General features: G+C 40.0%; 2 protein-coding genes across 3 annotated transcripts in view; both read left to right on the top strand.

Moving 5' to 3' along the window:
• Positions 1–24147, top strand: part of LOC134673735 (protein tyrosine phosphatase domain-containing protein 1-like) — a 40423-nt gene that overhangs the window by 315 nt on the left and 15961 nt on the right. The window contains exons 1-8 of one of the 2 annotated variants that reach the window (XM_063531750.1): positions 8179–8445; positions 8701–8767; positions 9628–9740; positions 15016–15096; positions 15418–15533; positions 15929–16051; positions 21007–21190; positions 23736–23856. In XM_063531750.1, the coding sequence (XP_063387820.1) occupies positions 8369–8445; positions 8701–8767; positions 9628–9740; positions 15016–15096; positions 15418–15533; positions 15929–16051; positions 21007–21190; positions 23736–23856 (882 nt within the window). In that variant the 5' untranslated portion in view covers positions 8179–8368. Of the gene's footprint in view, positions 1–8178; positions 8446–8700; positions 8768–9627; positions 9741–15015; positions 15097–15417; positions 15534–15928; positions 16052–21006; positions 21191–23735; positions 23857–24147 lie in introns of those variants that run through there. The other variant, XM_063531749.1, reaches the window with a different exon arrangement.
• On the top strand, positions 18535–19844 carry LOC134673759 (retinol dehydrogenase 13-like). The gene has a single exon (XM_063531779.1). The coding sequence runs from the start codon at positions 18758–18760 to the stop codon at positions 19724–19726; it is 969 nt and encodes a 322-aa protein (XP_063387849.1). The 5' UTR covers positions 18535–18757; the 3' UTR covers positions 19727–19844.

The raw sequence follows: 24147 nt of genomic DNA, 5'->3' as shown, positions 1-24147 counted from the left end.
CTATCTCAGGTCTGGCCTTACGGCACAGAACAAATAATACTGCCGGACAGACAGGAAACATCCTACAAAATCGAAGTTTGACAGCGGTTCAGAGTCGAATCATGCTATCTATATGGCACTATCCCTTTTGGCTATTTAGGGTTGTTAAAATTTAAGTGATATCTTATCTGCGGTCGGGCACACAAAAGGAAGTCAAGTGGTGTCAACCCTAATAATTGCCCGGATCAATGCTGAGCCGAGTTTGGCCGTGCTTACGGGCACTAAAAATGGTACTAGTTCAGCGGTGTCACTCACGAATTCGAGCCAATCGCGCAGTCTAACGCAACTAGTTGCGACCAATCGCGCGCGTGTTGCGAACTCATTCAACTAATCGCGTTGTAGCGATGTCACACCGCGGTATTGGCCCCATGCATGCCGCATTCTTATTGCCTGTAAGGCCAGTCCTGAGATGTACGTCAATAGCTACAGTATAGAATTATAGTTTTTCCGAACTTTCATTTCATTTACTTATTTGTTTTTTTTTCTGGTAGGTTTTTTTATAACAAGCAATTTAAGCATTTCTAGCAACAAATTTGCTCCTACGTTCGGAGTTTCTACTGTATTAACATTCGGAGAAATCAAACATTAAGGGGCCCACAGATTACCAGGGGCCAAATTCGACACGTACAACTGTCAGATTTCGCATCCACGTCAAATCAACAGTTGATTTTATCGCATACTGAGTTATGATTACATCAACGGTGGGTAATATCATTTGGTACAACTAAAACTCCACTCTAAACTAAGGATGGTTCGGTTTAGTTTGCTTGTCACCCTAACTGTGGATTGTTAATGTCAAATTTTGACATTGTACGTATTCGAGAACTTATGATTTTTCCCACATCAACGGGATATCAACACGATACGTCAAACGTCGCTTGTCGAATAGGGGTCCAGTTCGCCGGACGATATCAGCCTGTCAATTGGGCATTATTCGAGATGTACTGTCAGATTTCGCATCCGCATCAAATCAACTCTTGATTTAATCCCATGTTGATTGTATCAAATTTTGATTCGATCAACTGTTGATAATATCTATTAGTACAACCAAAACTCAGCTCTATACTCGGGGTGGTTCGGTTTGGTTGTCATCTAAATGTGGATTGCTAAGGTCAAATTTTGACAGCTGCACGTATTCGACAACTCACAATTTTTCCCACATCAACGGGAGATCAAATTGTGACGTCAATTACATATCGATTTATCGCTAGTTGAATAGGGGTCCAGGCCGCGTAGCCAAGATGCCAATCGCTTACGCTCCGTAGCGATCGAAACGCAACTGTCACTGTCGCACTAACGTGGAAGAGTGATAGAGAGACATAAAGCTTTTCGCTGTCGAAGCGATAGCGATTGTAACCTTGGCTAGGCCGGCAGTACGGATAAGATGGTCGTATTTGTCTACATGACAGCGTGATAAACGGTGTCTGTCTCTTTCTATCCCGCAGAGTTAAAAAGTGACAGTTGTTTTATCACGTGGATAAATGTGGATAAAGCGATCCATAATAGGCTTGCAGGCCGACTGATAAGTACCGTCCGGCGAACTGGTAAGGTAAGTAAGGCCCCTTTAAAACTACAAAAAAAGAGAACGAAAATTCTGTCCATAATTATGTTTATTGTTCTTTTAAACAAAGACTAGGTACTTTGCCACAGCTATATAGTATAGCAGGTAGCTGTGGCACATAGGTATTTCTATAGTGATATGTTGTTATTGTTTTTTTTAAGCTTGCGTGTATATTGTAGGTAATAATGGTGGTTAATAACGTGCGGTTTTCCTTAACCTATGATTACTGCGAGTACTGCGACTATAATTAATAATAATAATTACAGTTCGGTCAAACGGGTCCGTAATGGGGGCGTAATATACTTCAATATTTTTATTTATCCTCCTAAGGCCCAAGGTCCTATCTATAGTATCTCATCAGTTCGATGAAATTTAAATTCTATTCAATTGGAACAGAGTCGCTTTTGCTAAGTTTTCATTCAATTTTCCAACAACGAAAAATCAACTCTATTTCCTACACTATAGGTTCAAATTGCAATGGCAAATTTTGGATTTTATTGTATGGCTGGGCCTTAGGAGGTTATGTAGCTATAGCTACATATATTCATCCCAAGATTCCCAAAATTAGGTATATGACCTATTATTTAGTTTCGCTATTCAGTGATCTGTAGATTTGTGACACACAAAGGGCGACTCACGCTAGAACGGACCGGGCCCGGGCCGAGGCGTCTGAGGGCCTACCGCGAACCGCGTTCAAAGAGCAAACGGCCGCCCGTATCTCTAGCGAGGACCGTTTGACTCAAATCAATTACTCAATTAAAAAAAAAAAACCGCGTTCGATGTGTTGCCTCACACTTACGCACGAATTTACAATACAATAAATATAATTTAAATTTTTGCTTTTGTTTTTGTTTTTTAGTTTTATTTTTGTTTCTTTTACTGTTGTTTGTTACTTACCAGTAAGGAAGTGCGGTGTCTCTTGACACAGATATCTTGTATACTTAAAAAGAGACACCAACCTGTATACTCGTATTGTTAAGCTATTAAGTTACTGAATAATTTTTTTTTATGTAGAAAAATATTACTTCCTTTTTTTACCTCCATAAATCGAGTAAAACCAATCACAAGTAATTGCACAGTGGGTTTTAATGTCGTGACCGAGTTCGTTGAAAAACTCCTAATTCTACTAAAAAGCGAGCTGAGCCGAGCTTTGCTCAATCTTGATACGCTGCACAGTGGGATGGCGAGTATTGTAGTCTGGACAAAACATTAGGTTATAGGTATTAACATATTCACTACCAGCGACCCGCTAGGCGGGTTCTCTGTTCGTAGGCGCTATTCGCTATACCACAGAATAAATAATAGTACTAGGGACAGAAGACTCACTCTCTAACAAAACGCGTCTGTCACGATCAGCACAGATACGGCCGCTAGGTGGCGACAGCGCCACGCGCGGCTTATGGCAAACCCCAAAATTGGGGCCGAACTGATGTACTTTTAACTACCTGTAGCAAAGCGACGAAATCGCGGAGTGAGCCACGCCTGGCTATACGGTATTTCCCATGATCGGCTACGTTCGTAGCGCATAGCTCGCGCTGGCACTGAAATATGTAGATTTTCAGCTAAAATATTGAACATAATTTTGACTGGCAGAGAATGCCATTTGGCATTAAGTCCGCCATTTGTACATTGTTGTATATATTTTGTGCAATAAAGTTTAAATAAATAAATAATTTTACTGCCGATTGTGAAGAATTTAATTTCAGTACCATTTCCCACCTTGTAACAGTGATAATCAATTTGAAAGTCGCTAGGGACCTCGTATATACTATTGTCACTGTGACAAGCTACGAAATGGTACTGAAATTAAATTACTTGACCGTAACGCAAAGGGGGATGCCTATGTTAAGGGGGAGGCCTATGTTAAGGAGGAGGCCTATGTTCAGCAGCGGATGTCTTATGGCTGAGATGATGATGATGATAATGATGATGATGATGATGATTATTACGCAAAAAATGGATATGGACTTATTATCAACAAGTGTACACATCCGTCTACAGTCTACACAATCGGGTGAGTAGTTTCGGAACAAAATTTTCATTCATCTTCATTTTAAGGCTTCCGATTTCTCCATTTTAAGGGTTTTAAGGTTTAAGGGTTCCGTTTTCTCCTTACAACTACGTACCTAGACCGGTAAACCACTTTGTCAGTAGAAATAGGTGTGATAGTCAAAATAATAATGTGAGCAGCGTTCCCTTTGCGCCTACATTTTTCAGATTTGCTGACTTTTTGTATTGAAAAAATTGGCGGGCCGGACTACTATGTTTTTGCCATTTACAGAAATCTGGAATGGGGCTAAATGATATATTTTGTCTATGTAAACCTTACGTGCAGCCCACTGTGCCGCTAATAAGGCCACGCTCGCGTGACACCTGCCTACCGTCGCTGCTATAACACCACACACATAATAAACCAAGCACGCACCCCTGAAAGAAATATGGCGTTATTTTTAGATGAGTTCATTTAATAGGTGCCGTTATTACAAAGAAAGGTGAGGGGAATTGACAATTGCTTTGTTATAAACAGGTGTGGTACTTGATTTTTTCAACCAACCAATAATGGCTATGCTCACGACTGTGGCGCCAGCTTGGTGGTTAAAGGACATATATATTACACGTACGTACCGGATGGCGCAGCGTGGGTAGACCCCCCGCAAATGGACTGACGACCTGGTAAAGGTCGCGGGAGTCCGCTGGATGCGGGTGGCGCAAGACCGGTAATTGTGGCACTCTTTGGCTCTGGCTGATATGATGATGATAATGATGACTTTTTCTACATAGTTTTGGTCGTCACAACGTCGTGGACCTGCTAAAAGAGTAGAAGAGTCCGAGGTGAGTTAAAATAGAGGTAGGTTGATACAACGTCAATTTTGAGACATCATTAACTGTTAACGAGCTGGAAAAACGATCTTTAGCCGCGTCCCACCACGCTGGTACCTCAGTATGCGTCATTGCCTCAAGACGACGAATATAATACCTACCACAAAATTGACAGTGACTTACCCCTGTTTTAATTCATCTGTAGAAGGTAGAGAGGCAATAGAGTAGAGAGTACTGTAAAGGTTTGCAACCTTTACAGCCTTTTTAATCTGTGACTGGTTAGTTATGATATTTAAATTTAGAATATCAGCCCGCTGTCAAATAGAACGCGGTGCGCATTCGGCATTCGATCAGAGGCAGCTACCTAGTATAGACGTTGATCTTGATGTAAATTTCTCTCAAATATATTTAAAGAAAGTCTACTTCGAGAGTTTTCTATGCCCACGACGTCCTCCCGATAGGCCGCCCTCTTTACAGTACTCTCTGCAGGCGAATGTTATGCCTGGGGGCCGAAGTTCACTGAGACCTGGTCGGTAGTTATATATATAGCAACTGACATTTAAAACTCCGTAAGCGCGATGTAGGTTTCTTACTAATTGCGTTCTAGCTCCCTAACGCCATCTATTAGATTATTATGGCACGACGTTGGCAGTGACAGCTAGAGGAGACGCCACACATCTCGGTCGCTCCTACCATACCATACTTCCTGGCCTTTAGCCCCCTCCAGACTATGTGCGTGAATCGCGGCGCGTCGTCGCGGAGCGAACATATCGCGAAGTTGACGTATGACTCCACACTCGCACACTTCATGGCGATTTCGCAGTTTGGTTTGCGGCAATACTTATGGCGGAAAAGCATCAGCTGATCGAGTTTAACTGTTAGTTATCTATGGCATCATACATGATTTAGCTGTTTTTCCATTTTGTTTTATTGTAAAACCGTAAAATATAGCTGCTTAATATAATATAATCATAATATAGTTCATATTTGTCTTGCCACAGAGGAGCCAAAATATTGTGTAATGTGGATCTTGCAAGTTCGCGCTTCGCGTCTCCTTTGACGCGGGCCGAAATACCGACAAAAAACGGAGAACAAGGCGCGAAGGCGTGAACAATCTGCGAAATCGACGCCACACTTGCGTTCGCGGCTTCGCCCGCGATTCACGCGCATAGTCTGGAGGGGGCTTTTCACCAATGCCGCGTCCCTACTTATCGCTCGGAAATGTACCTACAGAAAAATTACTAATTCATATATTATATCAGTTGACGGTGTTACGAAATAGGCGTCAGTTAACTATTTACAACTCTGTAAGGTCTTCAAAAGAGGAGTGCACAATTTTTAAAAGGGTCGGCAACGCGCATGAATCGTCCCCGGGAATTGCAGGCATCCACAGGCTACGGTGACCGCTGGCTATCCACCAACGTGGTATTAAAAAAAGGTGTGTTGAATCTGTACCTAGATGAAGAAACCGTAGTGGAAATCTATAGATAATTAAGCGGAACTAGAACAAACAGTAGCATACATAGAGTTAGACCAAGAAAAGTCTACAGCGATTTTCAAGGGTCATTTTAAACGTCAAACTTCTATGAAATTATGACGTATAAATAACGCTTGCACTACGTGGGCTATCAAAATCGCTGCAGACTTTTCTTGGTCTAACTTTACCTTTGTGTCGCGACTCGCGACAAGTGTGCTAGGGGTGCACGTGCACGTACAAGACAAATACTTATTACGATTATAAAAGTAGAGGATAGCGTGATCGTGCACGACTTATTGACTATTCTGTCGCGTGGAGCAAAAAGGTTTTATATCGTATAGGCTGGTTTTATATTCTTGTCGCTTATGCGAGCCGGGGCGAGAAGTTCTCGGATGAACTGCCGGCCTAGCCAAGGTTACAATCGCTATCGCTTCGACAACGACAAGCATTATGTCTCTTTATCACTCTTCCATATTAGTGTGACAGTGACAGTTGCGTTTCGATCGCTACGGAGAGTAAGCGATTGGCATCTTGACTACGCGGCCTGGGTTGAACTATGTGTGTCAGTGAGTAGGAGTATCTATATCTACGTAGATTCCAGAGCCCATGAGTTTTAGGTGACTTCAAATTACAGAACGCAATAAAATACGTATTTCTTACCTGGCTTAATTCGTGATTTTTTGTAAAACTGGTTTCATAACGGCTGTAAATTTAATCTAAGACTTTGAATTCAGCCTCTGGTTGGCCAGCCTCTAAAGCCCCCTCCAGACTATGTGCGTGAATCGCCGCGCGACATCGCGGAGCGAACAACGAACATATCGCGAAGTTGACGTATGACTCCACACTCGCACACTTCACGGCGATTTCGCAGTTTGGTTTGCGGCAATACGGCGGAAAAGCATCAGCTGATCGAGTTTAACTGTTAGTTATCTATGGCATCATACGTGATTTAGTTGATTTTCAAATTTGTTTTATTGTAAAACCGTAAAATATAGCTGCTTAATATAATATAATCATAATATAATTCATATTTATCTTGCCACAGAGGAGCCAAAATATTGTGTAATGTGGAGTCTTGCAAGTTTGCGCTTCGCGTCTCCTTTGACGCGGGCCGAAATACCGACAAAAAACGGAGAACAAGGCGCGAAGGCGTGAACAATCTGCGAAATCGACGCCACACTTGCGTTCGCGGCTTCGCCCGCGATTCACGCGCATAGTCTGGAGGGGGCTTAAAATCTAACGAAGGGCTTAGATTTTTTGTTTATTATAAGAGTTAGAAGCGAAAAACAATTTCAATACAAAAATTTTAAAGCTGTTCTTCGCACGAGCTATGGCGTCCGACTTCCATTCCAAAGCTTATAGTCGCTCGACCTCGCCAAGCTATTGGTATAAGCTGTGAGCACTTGCTGCGTTTTGGCTCTGAACTGTTGCGCCTTGCTCACTCATCTAATTGTTGTCATTGTTGTAACGCCAGCAAAAAAAAACTTTATTATACATGGCGTTTTTTAAACAACTAGCCATATTGTACGAGGTGATTAAGTAGGCCATACTGAACAACTTTTTCTATGGGACCAACTCCGAAATCACAAAAATTTTTTGGCCGTTTCTTGATACATTTTGGTCGAGTGGATGTCGACGTTTTCTATGGGAAGGCCAAATTTTATTTGGGAGTACGGGGTTGGTCCCATAGAAAAAGTTGTTCAGTATGACCTACCTAATCACCTTGCACAATATGGCTAGGTGTTCAAAAAACGCCCTGTATTTTCAAACCAAAATAAATAGATTACCTAATCATGAAAAATTTAAACTAACGGTCTGGTATTCATTGTTGAAAATATGGGGTAGCTGGTAGCTAAACCTGTTAATAATTTGAAGATGGTACCTAATTAATAGTTCAGGCTTTCGGGTGACATAATTGGAGTAGAGAAGTATGATGCAAATTGCTCGAATTTAGAAAATCGCACTTGGAAAAGCCGGCATTCCGCATCATGTGAGTTGCAAACCCCGTTATCAATGTTTCAGTTCATAGAAAATGGATTTTTTGAGTTAGGTGAGTTACAAGACTTGTAAAACGTTCGCCATAAGTATATTTTTCGTGTAGGTTTACCTGGGTCTATTTTTAGGTGTTTTTTCATGTGGACCTTTATAAATTTTTAAGTATTTACAAGACTCACTAAAATAGGTTTCTATTTTTATTACCATGCTCACCCTACACCCACTGATGTCCCTAATGTGTTATTGTTGATTTTTACCCCTTTACCTACTCATGAAGTGGACACGACAGTGTCGGGGGTGCCCTTGCATGTGACAGTCATTTTTAAAACCTAACACGAAACTGTTTAGTTACTAAACAGTTTTGCTCAATGCTTTTGAAAAAGAACCTCACATTTCATTGCACGTAAAGCTCAGAACGTTAATACACGTCGGTTGATATTGAAAATCATTAAAAAAATAATATATTAGGTTCGAAAATGACGAGTGTCAACAAAAACAGAAGAAAGTCGAGCATAAACTTCCTAAACTTTCATCGTTTTCACTTTTTGGACAGGTTTGTATAATTTATGCAGATCAGGATTAGGACGTCATTGCTTATTTTCTAGTATTTATGTAGATAGCGTTGTAGCGTTATACACGCGATATTCAGTGCAGACGAATCTAAAAAATTTTAAAAATAAAGGAATGTCTCCTTTAAGTAAAATGAGCCAGCTTAAGGATTTAAGGTAGTTTCCCTCCAGGGCCCGACTTATCTTTCCAGCCTGTATAACTCGAGGTTTAAATTTGAATTAATTAATTTTGTTGCCAGGAGCCGAGAGTCCCGTCGTCGCATCAACCATCCTCCGCCAGCGCACTACAGTGCCCTCAGCGAAAAGGTGAGTGAATTTGCAAGTTAGTTTAGTAAATTGTATATTAAGAATTAGTAGGGATAGAATAAGAATAAAGATTATCTTTACCAGGTACATATAGGATTACCAGATCCAAAGGAATTTCATGACAAAATTCCTGATTTGCGAAATATTTTTCCTGCCGCTCAAATAGTTGACGCCCCCGTAAACGATATCTATGTATGTTACATTGTTTAAATTTGATTTGTTTTGGCTTTATGTAAGTAAATTTGAATAATGTACGTTTTTGGAAACATAATATACTTGCTCAAGCAAATCTTGTCAGTAGAAAAAGGCGCGAAATTCAAATTTTCTCTGGCACGATTCGCGCCTGGAATTTTTAAATTTGCCGCCTTTTTCTACTGACAAGATTTGCTTGACCAAGTATAGAGAAGTCTTAATTCACTAAAATTCCTGACATTTTCGTATTCCGGCCGCATTCCTGACAAACGGCTAAAATTCCTGACATCTGGTAACCAGGTACATATCTAGTTTATTTTTCGTATTTTTTTTTATAAAGAGTTAAATTCAATCTAATCAAAAATAATAGAGTCCGGCTAATCTAACTTTGTACCGACATTAACAGGACAAAGTGAGGGAGTGTTATTATACCTAATCTTCATATTTTCATAGGAATTTGACAGTAATGCGCTACGCAGAGTAAGCTTGGTCCGGCTCTAGCGGTATATAGTAAGCTACAGCTTGGCAAAAAAGAGTAGAAATTAAAAAGTGGCAACACTGTAGTGTCGTCCCGTTTTCTTATATAAATTGGTTTGAAAGGGACGACACTACAGGGTTGCCACTTTTTAATTTCTACTCTTTTTTGCCAAGCTGTATGTTTGTGTCAGGTGCGCGTGAGCACGCCCGCGGGGCTCCAATGTGCACTGTTTTGCGGCGGCGCCCGCTGTCCCTACGAGCGGCCCGCGCCCCAGTCTGCCCTGCAGGGACTATACTCCGATTGGTAAGTCAATGTACCTAGAATTAAAAAAATATCAATCGGATACGCTTGCGGGCGATACTATAGTTCGTTTTTTTAGCATTAGAAATAAGGTAAACAATCTTGACGTGTCTTTTAATTGAAAAACACATTTTAAAAATAAGTTACGGCAAATATATAACAATTATGAGTCTAATACGATCGTTTATATTCTTCTGCTTTCATAAGTAATAGTTTTTGATTTATAAAAAGCGTTTTTCAATTAAAAGACATGTCAAGATCGCTTACTTCTTGCAAGTTCTTTCTAATGCTAAAAAAACGAACTATAGAATATTTATGTATTAAAGATAAAATTGAAAAAAGCCGTTTTAAATTTCATAAAAAAACCTTAATTTTTTCAATTTTTCCATTAAAATAAAAAAAAATCTGGTAGTATGTCGATCAAGTACTAACATTCTTAAATATACCCCGTTTATTCTTACTCGTACTTACTACTTTAAAAATTGTTACTCTAACACAGCGGTTCTCCACCTTTTTTGGTGACGGAACCCTTTTGGAAAGCGAAATATTTGACGGAACCCTAAACTAAATATTTTCGTTCATCACTGTCGACCAGATATACCTATTGTTTTTTCTCCTTTTTGGACTTCACGGGCCTATAAATCCCGGTCTTTTGATAGGCTTGCGTGGGGATATAGATCCAACACGTAGAGGCCAGATATACCTATTGTTTTTTTATTATTACAAGTATTTTCGATTGTTTTTTTATTATTACAAGTATTTTCGCGGAACCCCAACAGAGGCTTTGCGGAACCCTAGGGTTCCGCGGAACACACTTTGAGAATGGCTGCTCTAACACAAAACGGATCACATTCCTGGCCAATTCACCTGAGATGCGCGTCACATGGCGACCTTGCCATTGCAGTGTTGGATTCAGGGACCTCTAATAAAAGTCGAAAAGAGAGCCGAATAAATACACGTTTAAGGAAATTAGGGCTTCCTTAGGTTAGTAATATTTACTATTCGAACGTGAGTCAGCAGCGGAAAAAATTAAGCAAGTGAAATGTCCAAAAAGATCTAAACACGGCTCATTGCCAAGATAATAATAAGTGTTTGAAGATAATTCTAGAAACCTCGTCCACTTAGTTAATTCGACTGCTGTCTTACTAGAATGTGCAGGAACTATAGGGGGCAGCACAGGAGCCGTCAGATTTTTGGCGCGAGGCGTAAATGTGACGTTTTTGTAGCCCAGAAGATGGAAGAGCCTACTATGCACAAGGAAACGTACCTACGAGAACGGTAGATGGTAGCACTTGCTTTGGTAATGTGCATGTGCACACATATATTTCCGATTCAGGCCACAAGATGGCAGGCCTAGGCGTCACAAACCCGGTTTCACCGAAATCGAAAAAACCGGCTAAACCGGGTTTACAGCCTATTGCAAAAACCGGGTATTCACTTTGATAAAACCGGCTTTTTCGAGTTTTTCGATTTTATAGTTTTATATAAGTACATTATTTTGAAGAGCAAATAAAAAAAAGTTTTTAGCAAAAAATTCATTTTTGGTACAAGCTTTTATCGCCGACTGTACTTACTTTTTTTCCACAGGCAACTAATACTCATATCATATCATCATCATATTTATTTATTGCAACCATGGTATTTCTATAGATATTACAATGTCTGGGTAGTTCCACATGGACCCTGTGATATATGTGATGCAATATTACATGCTTAGGATCTAATCTTAAATCTATGTGTATAATATGAAAGTAAATCAAGTTTTTATATGAAAGTCGAATTGAATCAGTTAATTGTCAGTCAGTTGTCAGTCAATTGTCAGTCTACTCATCGAGACAATTCTAAGAACCCCAAACACAATTAGGTTTCGTTGTTTTATCACAGAGTTCCTATGGCCACCTCCGGTCTCCATCATCAAATCAGCTCGATGACACCATAATATTGTATTGTTATCCGATTTATACATGCACGCAAAATTTCAGCTCAATCGGAAACCAGGAAGTGGATCAAATTTAACTTGCAAGATTTGTTTACAGACAGACAGACAGACAAACAGACAGACAGACAACGGTCAGGTGAAACTAAATAAAAGCTTGTAACAATACAATACATTATACGCACAAATTGTATAAATAAACAGCTTTTTAGTCTCCAACGTTATATCTATTTGCGCAGTTTTGCAGATAGGCTGCTTAGGTGCTCCTTGAAGATGAGGCTTCAATCCAGGAAAGTGCTTCGAAGATTTAGGAAGAAAGTTGTGTTGGACAAGATTGCCGCTGAATTTTACTCTCAGTTTCTTGTTGGCCAGTTTGTTACACAGTGAAAGTGATAGTCATCTAATAGATCCAGGTCCTTTTCCAGGATATTTTGTCCCATTTCCAAGCTGTCTTCTTGTGTCACATACAAGGGCCAGGTCATCAGCATAAGTAAACTTCCGCGAGGTGGTGTTAGGCAGGATACGACTCAACCATAGCTATTTTCAGACCTATGACAACTAATACTAGGCGGTATTGTACCGCTCGGAGGCCACTGAAGTACCATCTATATTGCTCTCGTTGTGAAGACTAGGTCCGGGGTGTGGTCAATTCTCCATCGAGTTGATTGAACGTTCCTTGTTCCTATCTGCCCAGTCCATGAGGGCCTCTCCGTTGGCGTCAGATTTCCTACATCCCCAGCTGGTATTGTGTATTTATTATGTTGTGGAAGAATTAATATTAAAGCATTGATCCTAAAAATACTTGCATATTTTAAAAATTATACGTAAAATCGAAATCACCGAAAAAACCGGAAACCCGGTTTTGTTGTTTCACAAAAACCGAAAAACCGGTTTTCTAAAATACGCACGGTTTTGTGACCCCTAGGCAGGCCCTCCAACGCTCACGGTCCCTATAGGTTACCTAATGCGATGCGTGAGCCGTAGGTACCTTAATTAATTGTATTTTCATTGTGTTTTCTCGTACAGATTGAGTGTAGGTATTGATGGGGTAAAGTAAACCCAGGATTTTAAGCTTAACTCAGCAGCTTACAATAATGCCTTCGTCCATTTTATATTTAAAAAAATACAATAGCGTGATACAAGAACGGCCTTTTCATTGTCAACAACTTTACATATCGTGCGTGCACCACGCAGTTACTCTTAAAACCAAACAGTAACATGTCTAACTACCCGCTTTGTATTTTGAACTTTAACGAGTTGTGTTAAGATTGAAACTTGGATGGCGTTTGGTTGACTTAGTCCCTATTGTGATTGAGAGTAAGTTGTTTTACATACACTAAGGACTATTTATTTTACGATATAAAGCTTGTGACCTAGTTTTTCTGACAGGACTGTAAATTAGTACGTTTATAATTACCTAACCCTATTTATAATAGGTACAGTTGGCCACGAAAATAGATCTTGGTATACTTCAGTACTTTGAAAAAGTGATACATATAGATGGTCAAGCAAATCTTGTCAGTAGAAAAAGGCGCGAAATTCAAATTTTCTATGAGAATATATCCCTTCGAGCCTACATTTTTCGAATTTGCCGCCTTTTTCTACTGACAAGATCTGCTTGACCAACTAAGTACCTATATAATTATAAATGTCACAGAGATTTTAATTATTTTTATTTTATAAAAAAAATTGAGCTTTCTATTTAAAAAAAATTGTTAGCATTAGCGTTCCGAACATAAAACGTTCTAATTTATCTTTTCAGTACTTTTATTATGCGCCTGGCACATCGGAAAATAAAATTATCATAAAAAATTCCCCACTTTTATTAATGGCATGTTTACTTTAATAGCAGCAATAGAAATAAATGTAAGCAAATTAGTTAAAATTAAGAGTCCGCCCTGTTTGAGTGAACACGCCATTCGTGACAACGCCGGACAACTATGTCCACAACGCACTTGGAAGGGGCCTATTCTACTTGTTTATTAGCATATCGACCAAATTCGCCATGTTTGTGATTAATGTAATCTTTTTTTGGTATTTATTGATTACAGCACAAGTATTTACAACACAATAATTATTAAAATTGTAATAGTATTGTAACCACCTAAGGTTTGTTTGTCTCCATATACTTATATAATTAACTTATGAGATACGACTTACGAGAAATTCTTTTAAACAAATCAATAAAATGACTCTTATTTCCCATGGTCGTCATATAAAATATTTATATATGTGTAATAAGTCAATGTGGCAACTATACCCAACACAATACGCAGTGTTTGTAAGTATGTACCTCTACCTATCCATAAATATATTATAGGTAGGCATAGTAATTTCTCCCCAAACAAATTTAACAAATGGATCCTTGAGAATAAAAATGTTGTAATAATTTTATTTAGCGTGACTTTTCAACCGTTGTACTTATTATGTTAATTTACCGGACTGTTAGGCCCTTATCTCTACAATATACCCATTCGACTTTGAACTTGAACTTTTGGTGTGTAAGGTAGTTTTTAGCCTGTATTTTGTTGATAGACTCGGACCTGGGACAATAATGTTCATACGTTAATGCCGCTGTGTCGTGTGTTGATGGCATTTAGCGCCAGTGCGGGCATTTTAAGTGCTCTTTATATTTCTTGCAGAAAAATGTTCATTATGCAGGTGTTTTCATTTAAATTAGGGCCAGAGGGTTGGCCACTATTCCGCGCAGCGTATTAGTATCGTCATACAGCGGGGAAATACGGGCAGCCTTCTGGGCACCTTGCCCGTTGACGGCGATCTTTTTATCTGCCAATTTTTTTATCTGTAGGTTTTTAAGTTTTATTATGTTTTCTTTCATTGTTTTTATCAATAAAATAAACTTTACATACTTTAAATTAGTGAACATGTGTGTAATTTTGATAACAGATTGTTTCCATTACCGCGATATTATTATTCATGACATAAAACTATTCCCGAGTTAGAGACATAAAACTATGTAGATATTCGGTTTCGGTCAGGAAACCGTCGCGATTTAAGTAATCTGTTTAAATAGTTTATAACAGAAAAAAGCTTTTAGGTACGGCTACGGCACCTAACACGTAATGATCAGACGTCGAAATTACGAGAGCAAAATTTTATGACAGGTAGGGAGATCCTTTCTATTAAATTCCATACTGTCTTTTTTATACCAGTATTTTAGTTTAATTATTCTTCTGTTTTTGACTAAATTAGATTACCTTATCATCAGACGGGTCGCGCCCTTTGCCCCCATAATTTACCGTAGGTACCTAATATAAATAAAACTCCGACACGGCCATCCTGACTGCCAACACGTCACGCTAAAGCTATCTGTTGTTATAGGATCACTGATGACATACTGGCGATGGCGCGCCCCAGCACCGCTGGTATCGCCGCCAGGAATATTATACAGCAATTCCACAGGTAACCGTTTAGTTAGAACTATTAATAAAAACTGCCTTGCTTTTTATAGAGAATATTAGATATTTATTCCCCAACGACTGCTTTAAAAAGGGGTTGAAATTGTTTATGACTTCTACGCGGACGTAGACAATACATTTTGTAATATGTTTGCAATAAATGCTTTTGACTTTGACTTTGATACGAGTGGAAACTAGTAGATAAATAAAGTTTGTAGTTAGATGTGGACACAGCATCATTATTTTAAATAGTACAAAAATAATTTCTCAAGTAGTCAAGTCTCACTAGTTTTGCAGCTATGAAAGAGGCCTTTGTGTCCTGTAGTTGGGGTATCCGGACGGTGATAAATCTGCAGACACCCGGCGAACACGCAAGCTGCGGCCCGCCCCTTACCAGCTCTGGGTTCACATACGACCCTAACATCTTCATGGCCAACGACAGTAAGTTTTGTTTATTATAAGAGGAATACTTCGGTGGAGGAAATCCTAATAAGGCCTAGCTAATCAACCAATGTCTTAATTAGTTTTCGGTAATTTTATGTATTAGGTAATAAGTAGACTGGTCAACCTGATCTAGTAATAAACACACACAGTATAGGGTATTTAAAATAAATTATTTTACACCATGCATGAAATAAAGTACTAGTTAGTAGTAATTAGTAGTTAGTAGTTAGTAATTTGATCGTGATGTCACATGCTAGTGTTTTGACAGTTCGGAAAAAGAAACTGATTTGACTAGTCAAATACCCTATTGCACACTAGCTCAAAAATATTCGCAGATAAATTATATACCTACCTACCTTTTCCGAGGATTTTCCCCTTTATTTTTTCCCCAGTCTACTACTACAACTTTGCCTGGCCAGACTACGGCGAAGCCAGCCTCAGTGGACTGCTGGACATGGCCAAGGTGCTCTCATTCGCGCTGCAGGAGGGCAGGGTGGCCATACATTGCCATGCAGGTGACTTTACTATATAAATACTTTTAAGCTGCCTAAAATAATTGTACCCTAGACACCCCTATACACATGTAACTTCTCAATATAAATTGTATTAAAGTAATTAAAACAAAGTAGATTGAACTTCTCTCTTATTGTTACATATTACAACTGAAACATTGTATTCTTTTTTTTATCTTATACATATTGTATCGTACAACTTTTGTTAAAATAGCTTTTATTTTTGCCACCACTACTGTGTAACCTTTAGCGGAGGAATCGCTGACTCCCGAGTCACAGGCTCTGACCTAGTTCGGGAGACAGAGGCTCGACCTTGGTGAAACTGTCACAAACCTAATTATAAGCTTTCTGTATCTAGCATAATATCGACACTCTGTACTATTTTAGGTTTTTTTAAGTGAATAAAGATTATTATTATGTATCTCCTTTTGGATATCACGGGCCTATAATCCCGGTTTTTTTGATAGGCTTGCGTGGGGACACAGATCCAACACGTAGAGGCCCCTTGGAGCGCTTTAATGTCATGTAGAACGCCTGCTGGAACCCGTTCACAGGCGCAACAATAGACACCCATGAACCGGTCGCAGCAGGCATTGGGACTATTGTAGCAAAAGTGAATAGTATACCGGTCTATGGATTGAAGTTTGGGTGGACAATGAGACTGGGCTATTGTAAAGAGTTCGGACACCTGCCATAACAATGCTAACACACGTTATCGAGGCAGGTGGTGACTTGCCGCCGACTAGATGGGCCCCTGAAACTGCCGTCGCGAAGACGACCAGGAGCAACATCGGTGTGAGCGGCTCAGGGGTGTCGAGAGGTGTGCGCCGCTTTCTACCCAGTGGCTGTTAACAGCCACTGTGCCAACTCGCGTCTTATGCATCTTTCACTTCCACCCCTGGAGCATATAGCTCTAACGACTCCTCTCTGGACGGCCAATGAAGGCAAGCCAGAGCTGAGAGTCCTGCGGGTCCCCTTGGGGTCCACTCCGACCGATGAAGACACGCCGGAGACGGAGACCCTGACCGACTCTCGGGAGCACTCGGGTCCGTGGGGTCGTTACTCCCCAACAGCTCGCCACAAGCTGCCCTGCGGGCTTATTATTATTATTATTATATTTTTTAATCATTTATTTACATACAATATATATACAGTGGTACTACTATATTATTTTAATTACAAAAAGATACCTGTGTTACACGGTACCCATACCGCCCGTGAGGAATTTGGAAGAATACTTAACAGCGTTTTCACATTGTCCGATCCAATATCGGATGTAGGATCCTACATCCCCGTAGTCAATCCCGGCGGACACTACACTACACGCACACTACAATAAACATTATGCCTACACATACGCACACTAAACAAATATTATCGGTTATGACGGCTATGACAAAAACAGTTACAGGAGAGATTATACTTAAGTTCGCTTTTTTTCATCGGTTTTTAGTAAATAATGATTTACTTATTCAATGTATAAATAAATATAGAGAAACATATATTTCTTACATTTTACTTCCTTCCGACGTCCGATATCGGATCGGACAATGTGAAAACGCTCTAACAACGTTTTTCTGAGCATATTTTAAGTTAAAAATGTCATGTAACTTTATACACTTTTAACCCCCATTTCCATTTTTAACCCCCGACGCAATAGGGGTCTTACATGTTTGACTCCAATGTCTGTCTGTCTATCTGTCTGTGGCAGCGTAGCTCTCCAACGGATGGACCGATTTCGATTCGGTTTTTATACGTGAAAGCAAGTTTCCTTGCAATGGTTCTTAGCGATGTTTGATTTGGTTTACCAAAAAATTATTCATTCTGCCGTTACTGACTAATTTGATTCGCTAAACTATTATAGGTGGGTACCTACTTGTTATTTCCGAAGCCGGCCTTTTATTTGCATGCCTTAAACAAATACAATTAAGTATGTAAACAAGTCTGGAATTTAGAATCAATACGGCGACCCGATGAAGGTTAAATGTGAAACTACTTAAGTAGATAATTCATTATGCAAAACAACAGTGTACAATCGGTTAGAAAATACTTTGAACTTAGTTTTTATCGTGTACAGAAGCTAGTACGTGCAACACAAAATAATTGACCGAGCGAGCGCGAAGCTTCTTCGTTTCAAATTGGACACAAATACTAGAATCGTATGTCTGTCTGGCTGTTCTCCTCCATATGTCGCATTTCTCAACCGATTCTCTAGATTTTGTGTGCATTGCTGGTACCTGCCATGATTATATAAATTTCTTTGTCGATTCAGTTTCTGGAAGTTTTTCAAAATGGCGGAGCCATGGGGGTTCGCTCTCCAGCTCATAGGAGCGACTAATTTCATTATAATAAGATTACATTTAGATCTAGTACCTATCTGATGACCTCGCTTTATGTTTGATCTTGTCAATTATTAATTACCTACTTACAGTGTATAGGTACTCGCAATACCTAAACACGCTCTAATGAATATACTTTAAGACCCTTTATTCATAAAACTTTAAAGGCCTGATTTAGTTAAATTATGTTTTACCCCTTTCTTACAAATACATAAGTCAAAATGACAGATAAGGACAAACGAGTATTAGCTAATTGAGGTTTGTAGGGCGTTTATAAATAAAAGGGTAAGACTTTCCGGCATGACTGTATTAAATAACAAAAGGAAAGCTACAATTCATCCATTAATGTGGACAGAATTAACACGTAAACATGTTCTTTTACTTACTTTTCTTCTTTCTGCTCAAGTTTATTCTTTATTTCACCATATTATTAATCGTTATCATCCTCGGTCTGAAACTATGGCTAGACCCCATCAAGGGAGTTTGCAAGTGTAAGACGAAGCTTCACGGGAAAACCGCCCTTGTGACTGGAGGGAACGCTGGAATTGGACTGGAGACGGCCAGAGATCTAGCCAGAAGGGGCGCAAGGGTCATTATTGCAAGCAGAGACAACAAGAAATCCGCAGCTGCCGTTGAAGATATTATAGCAACAACGAAAAACCCCAATGTCGAATATAGACATTTAGATCTTTCAAAATTTAAGAGCATTAGGAGATTTTGCGAAGAATTCAATGATAATGAAGAAAGATTAGACATTTTGGTCAACAACGCTGGATGTGCTGGACTCAAAAAGAAAACTACAGAGGATGGGATTGAATTAGTGACTCAAATCAACTATCTAGGCCCATTTCTACTAACTAATTTACTGCTGAAAAAGCTGACGGATTCAAAACCAAGTCGTATAGTGATTGTGTCTTCATACGCTTGGGTTATGTCTAAATTCGATTCTGAAGACGTAGCTGGCTTGAACACTAAAGGAAAATGGACTAGGTATTGTAATACTAAACTTTGCAATGTGCTTTGGGCAAAGGCGTTAGCCAAGAAGCTTCCTCAAGGAGTAACAGCAAATTCTTTATATCCTGGTATAGTGAAAACTGACATCTTTGACCGTTTGCCTGCGATACCTAGGAAGGTATTATTGGCAGTCATTAAAGTTCTTTTTAAGACAGCTAAAGAAGGTGCTCAGACATCGATTCATTTGAGTGTAGCTCCTGAATTAGAGGATACAAGTGGCAAATATTACGCTGATTGTAGGCCTAGTGCAGTTCCGAAAGAGGCTAAGGATGATGAACTTATTGAAAAGGTTTGGAGAGAGAGTGTTCGGCTTACAAGGAGCTAGGAACTTTCACTCTTTATCACCTCAAAGTTGGTGCAGAGTTAGCTTGGTACTTTAATCAACGTACGTGATTTAATTGTTACGTGTATAGTGGTAATAAATGACTTTTTGCACGAATTAAGTATTTGGTTTCATTTTATTATTTCCATAGGTAACGTAAATGAACGTTCATTAATTATACGTTGAAACTTAGTAACAAATGGTCCCTGGAATAACTACCTTAAATTATTCATGACCTTTAAGTAAAAATAATTAATGCCTGGTGCTCTCGTTCTTAATTACTAAAAACAACATTGTAAGTTTGGCAACTAACACGCTTGCTTAGACCCGCATTATGTGGCATGCGGCATGCGTGAAGAAATTAGTAGTATTCTGCTTCGTACTGTACCCGTGAACGTACCCAAAAAAAATATTCGATTAACGTTTTGTAGATTTTTCTTCAATGATGTAAATCTACCGTTAACCAATAAGTGACGTGCTCTGGCGCTAGCCTAGTTATTTAGTTGATTACTAATACGTTTTTAGCAAAAATAACATTTTTGGTATAAGCTTTTATCGCTGACTGTACTTTTCTTTCCACAGGCAACTTATACTCATCGAGACAATTCTAAAAACCCCAAACACAACTAGGTTACGTTGTTTCATCACAGAGTTCATATTACCCTCCCGTCTCCATCATCAGATCAGCTCGATGGTACCACAATATTGCATTGGCACCCTTGAGTTACATATGTATGCAAATTTTCGGCTTTATTGGAAGTCGAGAAGAGGGTCTTTAACTTGCAAGATTTGACCCGTACAAACATTAGTTACATTTACAATTTTACATAGGTATATACATTCAAGCAGTGGTGGCCGAGTGGATATGACGTCTGACTTTCAAACCGGAGGTCGCGGGTACAAAACCAATGAGTTTTTCGGAACTTATGTACGAAATATCATTTGATATTTACCACTAGCTTTTCGGTGAAGGAAAACATCGTGAGGAAACCTGCATACATCTGCGAAGAAATTCGTAGGTGTATGTGAAGTCCCCAATCCGCATTGGGCTAGCGTGGGGACTATAGCCCAAGCCCTCTCGCGAATGAGAGGAGGCCTGTGCTCAGCAGTGGCACGTGTATAGGCTGAAATGATGATGAGATGATAGGTACATTGCACGTTAATAAAAGCTTGTAAAAAGAAGTTCCATAGGAAAAAAAATCCGTTGTCGGATTACAACTTTTAAACATATAATTGTGGGTAGTTGTTCTAAATTCTGGGCACAAAAATGCTATTTTTTCCAGGTCTCGGCCGCACAGGTGTGCTGATAGCGTGCTACCTCGTGTACTCACTGCGCGTGCGTGCCAACGACGCTATTAGACTCGTGCGCAAGAAACGACCACGGTCTGTGCAGACTTCGGGACAGATACTGTGTGTACAGCAGTTTGAACACTATCTACTACCACAGACGGTTGTCTTTAGCTCAAAGTGAGTTTATATCTTAACCTAACCTTCTCTCATTTTTCATCCCAACTCCTCCACCATCTTGATGGCAGATCGATCGAGTGATCGAGTGATGATAATGACCCCTTTAGACTCGTGCGCAAGAAACGACCACGGTCTGTGCAGACTTCGGGACAGATACTGTGTGTGCAGCAGTTTGAACACTATCTACTACCACAGACGGTTGTCTTTAGCTCCAAGTGAGTTTATTAATTTTCTTAGACTAACCTCTCATCTCTCGTCCCAACTCCTCCACCATCTTGATAGCAGATCGAGTGTGTGTCATAGCATAGTAATGACCCCATTAGACTCGTGCGCAAGAAACGACCGCTGTCTGTGCAGGGCTATAACCGCGAAAATCGAAGTTCGCAAATTGCGGGCATTTTTCTCTGTCACTAATTACGCCTTTATTGGAGTAAAAGAGAAAGATCCCCGCAATTTGCGAATTTGGTTTTTCGCGGTAAGTAGCACCTCTGACTTCGGGACAGAGACAGTGTGTGCAGCAGTTTGAACACTATCTACTACCACAGACGGTTGTCTTTAGCTCCAAGTGAGTTTATATAAATCAATTTCTTAACCTAACCTTCTCTCATCTTTCATCCCAACTCCTCCACCATCTATAGACGCCACCAACGCCATTAGACTGCGCAAGAAATTACCGCGTTCCGTGCAGACGTGGGGACAGATATTGTGTGCAGCAGTTTGATCACTATCTACCACAAACGGTTGTATTTAGCTCGAATTGAGTATTTTTAAATCGGTTGCTGTAAATCTAAACTTCTCTCATCTTTCATCCCAATATCTCCACCATTTCGATGGCAGAGTGTGTCGTGAACGCTATAGCACAAGAAACGACCGCGTTCCGTGCAGACTTCGGGGCAGATACTGTGTGTACAGCAGTTTGAACACTATCTACTACCACGGACGGTTGTCTTTAGCTCGAAGTGAGTTTATATCTTAACCTATTCTCTCATTTTCATTCCAACTCCTCCGCCATAGCAGAATGTGTGTCAAGGACGCAAATGACCCCATTAGACTCGTGCGCAAGAAACGACCGCGGTCTGTGCAGACTTCGGGACAGATACTGTGTGTACAGCAGTTTGAACACTATCTACTACCACAAACGGTTGTCTTTAGCTCGAAGTGAGTTTATATCTTAACCTATTCTCTCATTTTCATTCCAACTCCTCCGCCATAGCAGAATGTGTGTCAAGGACGCAAATGACCCCATTAGACTCGTGCGCAAGAAACGACCGCGGTCTGTGCAGACTTCGGGACAGATACTGTGTGTACAGCAGTTTGAACACTATCTACTACCACAAACGGTTGTCTTTAGCTCGAAGTGAGTTTATATCTTAACCTATACTCTCATTTTCATTCCAACTCCTCCGCCATAGCAGAATGTGTGTCAAGGACGCAAATGACCCCATTAGACTCGTGCGCAAGAAAAGACCGCGGTCTGTGCAGACTTCGGGACAGATACTGTGTGTACAGCAGTTTGAACACTATCTACTACCACAAACGGTTGTCTTTAGCTCGAAGTGAGTTTATATCTTAACCTAACTTTCTCTCATCTTCCATCCCAACTCCTACACCATAGCAGAATTTGTGTCAAGGACGCCAATGACGCCATTAGACTCGTGCGCAAGAAACGACCGCGGTCTGTGCAGACTTCGGGACAGATACTGTGTGTACAGCAGTTTGAACACTATCTACTACCACAGACGGTTGTCTTTAGCTCCAAGTGAGTTTATATCTTAACCTAACTTTCTCTCATCTTCCATCCCAACTCCTACACCATAGCAGAATTTGTGTCAAGGACGCCAATGACGCCATTAGACTCGTGCGCAAGAAACGACCGCGGTCTATGCAGACTTCGGGACAGAGACTGTGTGTACAACAGTTTGAACACTATCTACTACCACAAACGGTTGTCTTTAGCTCAAAGTGAGTTTATATCTTAACCTAACCTTCTCTCATTTTTCATCCCAACTCCTCCGCCATCTTGATGGCAGATCGATCGAGTGATCGAGTGATGATAATGACCCCTTTAGACTCGTGCGCAAGAAACGACCGCGGTCTGTGCAGACTTCGGGACAGATACTGTGTGTACAGCAGTTTGAACACTATCAACTACCACAGACGGTTGTCTTTAGCTCCAAGTGAGTTTATACCTATAAATCAATTTCTTAACCTAACTTTCACTCGTCTTTCATCCCAAGTTCTCCACCATCTCGATGGCAGAATATAAAACACCACGGTCATAGAGAAATATAGTAAGAATAGAGTGCTCACTCCATACATCAGTTTTGGTACCAAAACGACTATTATTTTCACAGTCGACATCTAGCATCGAGTAGCGGAATTATCAGTACCGCCACTTGATACTAGAATTTTCTAGTGTCGCGGCTCACGAAAATTGTATTGAACAACAATTTACAACTAATATTAAAAACAGAAGTAGTTGAAAATATCACGAGTAGGACGGGCGTAAATCTGTTTTGTGTATAAAAACCGGTTTTCTTCGCAGGGAGTCGTTAATGTTGACGAAAGATAAGAAGACGGCAGAGTTTACCATACGACAGTACCTGTACCGGCAGAGGGCGACTCTCCACGGGCTTGACGAAAGGGCATTTAAAGAACTTCCAAAGGTATCTACTTATTTTCGTCACTTACAACTGATTCAAACAAACTTAAGGGACTCATACACAAGTCATACTCATATGAGACACGTCAGAGACGGATAAATCTAATTGACACTGACATAATATCGATATAAGGATAATAATATATCCTTATAGGGATAAGTTCGCCTTTGTACATTATATATATAGTCGCACCAATAAAAATCTGCAGCGGATTTGATAGCCCACGCAGCGTAAGTGTTATTTATACGTCATAATTTGATAGAAGTTTAACGTTTAAAATGACACTTGCACTGC

The sequence above is a fragment of the Cydia fagiglandana genome, chromosome 19 (assembly GCF_963556715.1).
Source record: "Cydia fagiglandana chromosome 19, ilCydFagi1.1, whole genome shotgun sequence".
In the NCBI taxonomy this organism is placed as follows: domain Eukaryota; kingdom Metazoa; phylum Arthropoda; class Insecta; order Lepidoptera; family Tortricidae; genus Cydia; species Cydia fagiglandana.
The sequence above is the reverse complement of the archived record's forward strand: the minus strand, read 5'-3'. Positions and strand labels throughout refer to the sequence as shown.

Coding starts and splice junctions, on each gene's coding strand:
- LOC134673759 (XM_063531779.1), top strand. CDS start 18,758: ATGTTCTTTTACTTACTTTTCTTCTTTCTGCTCAAGTTTATTCTTTAT.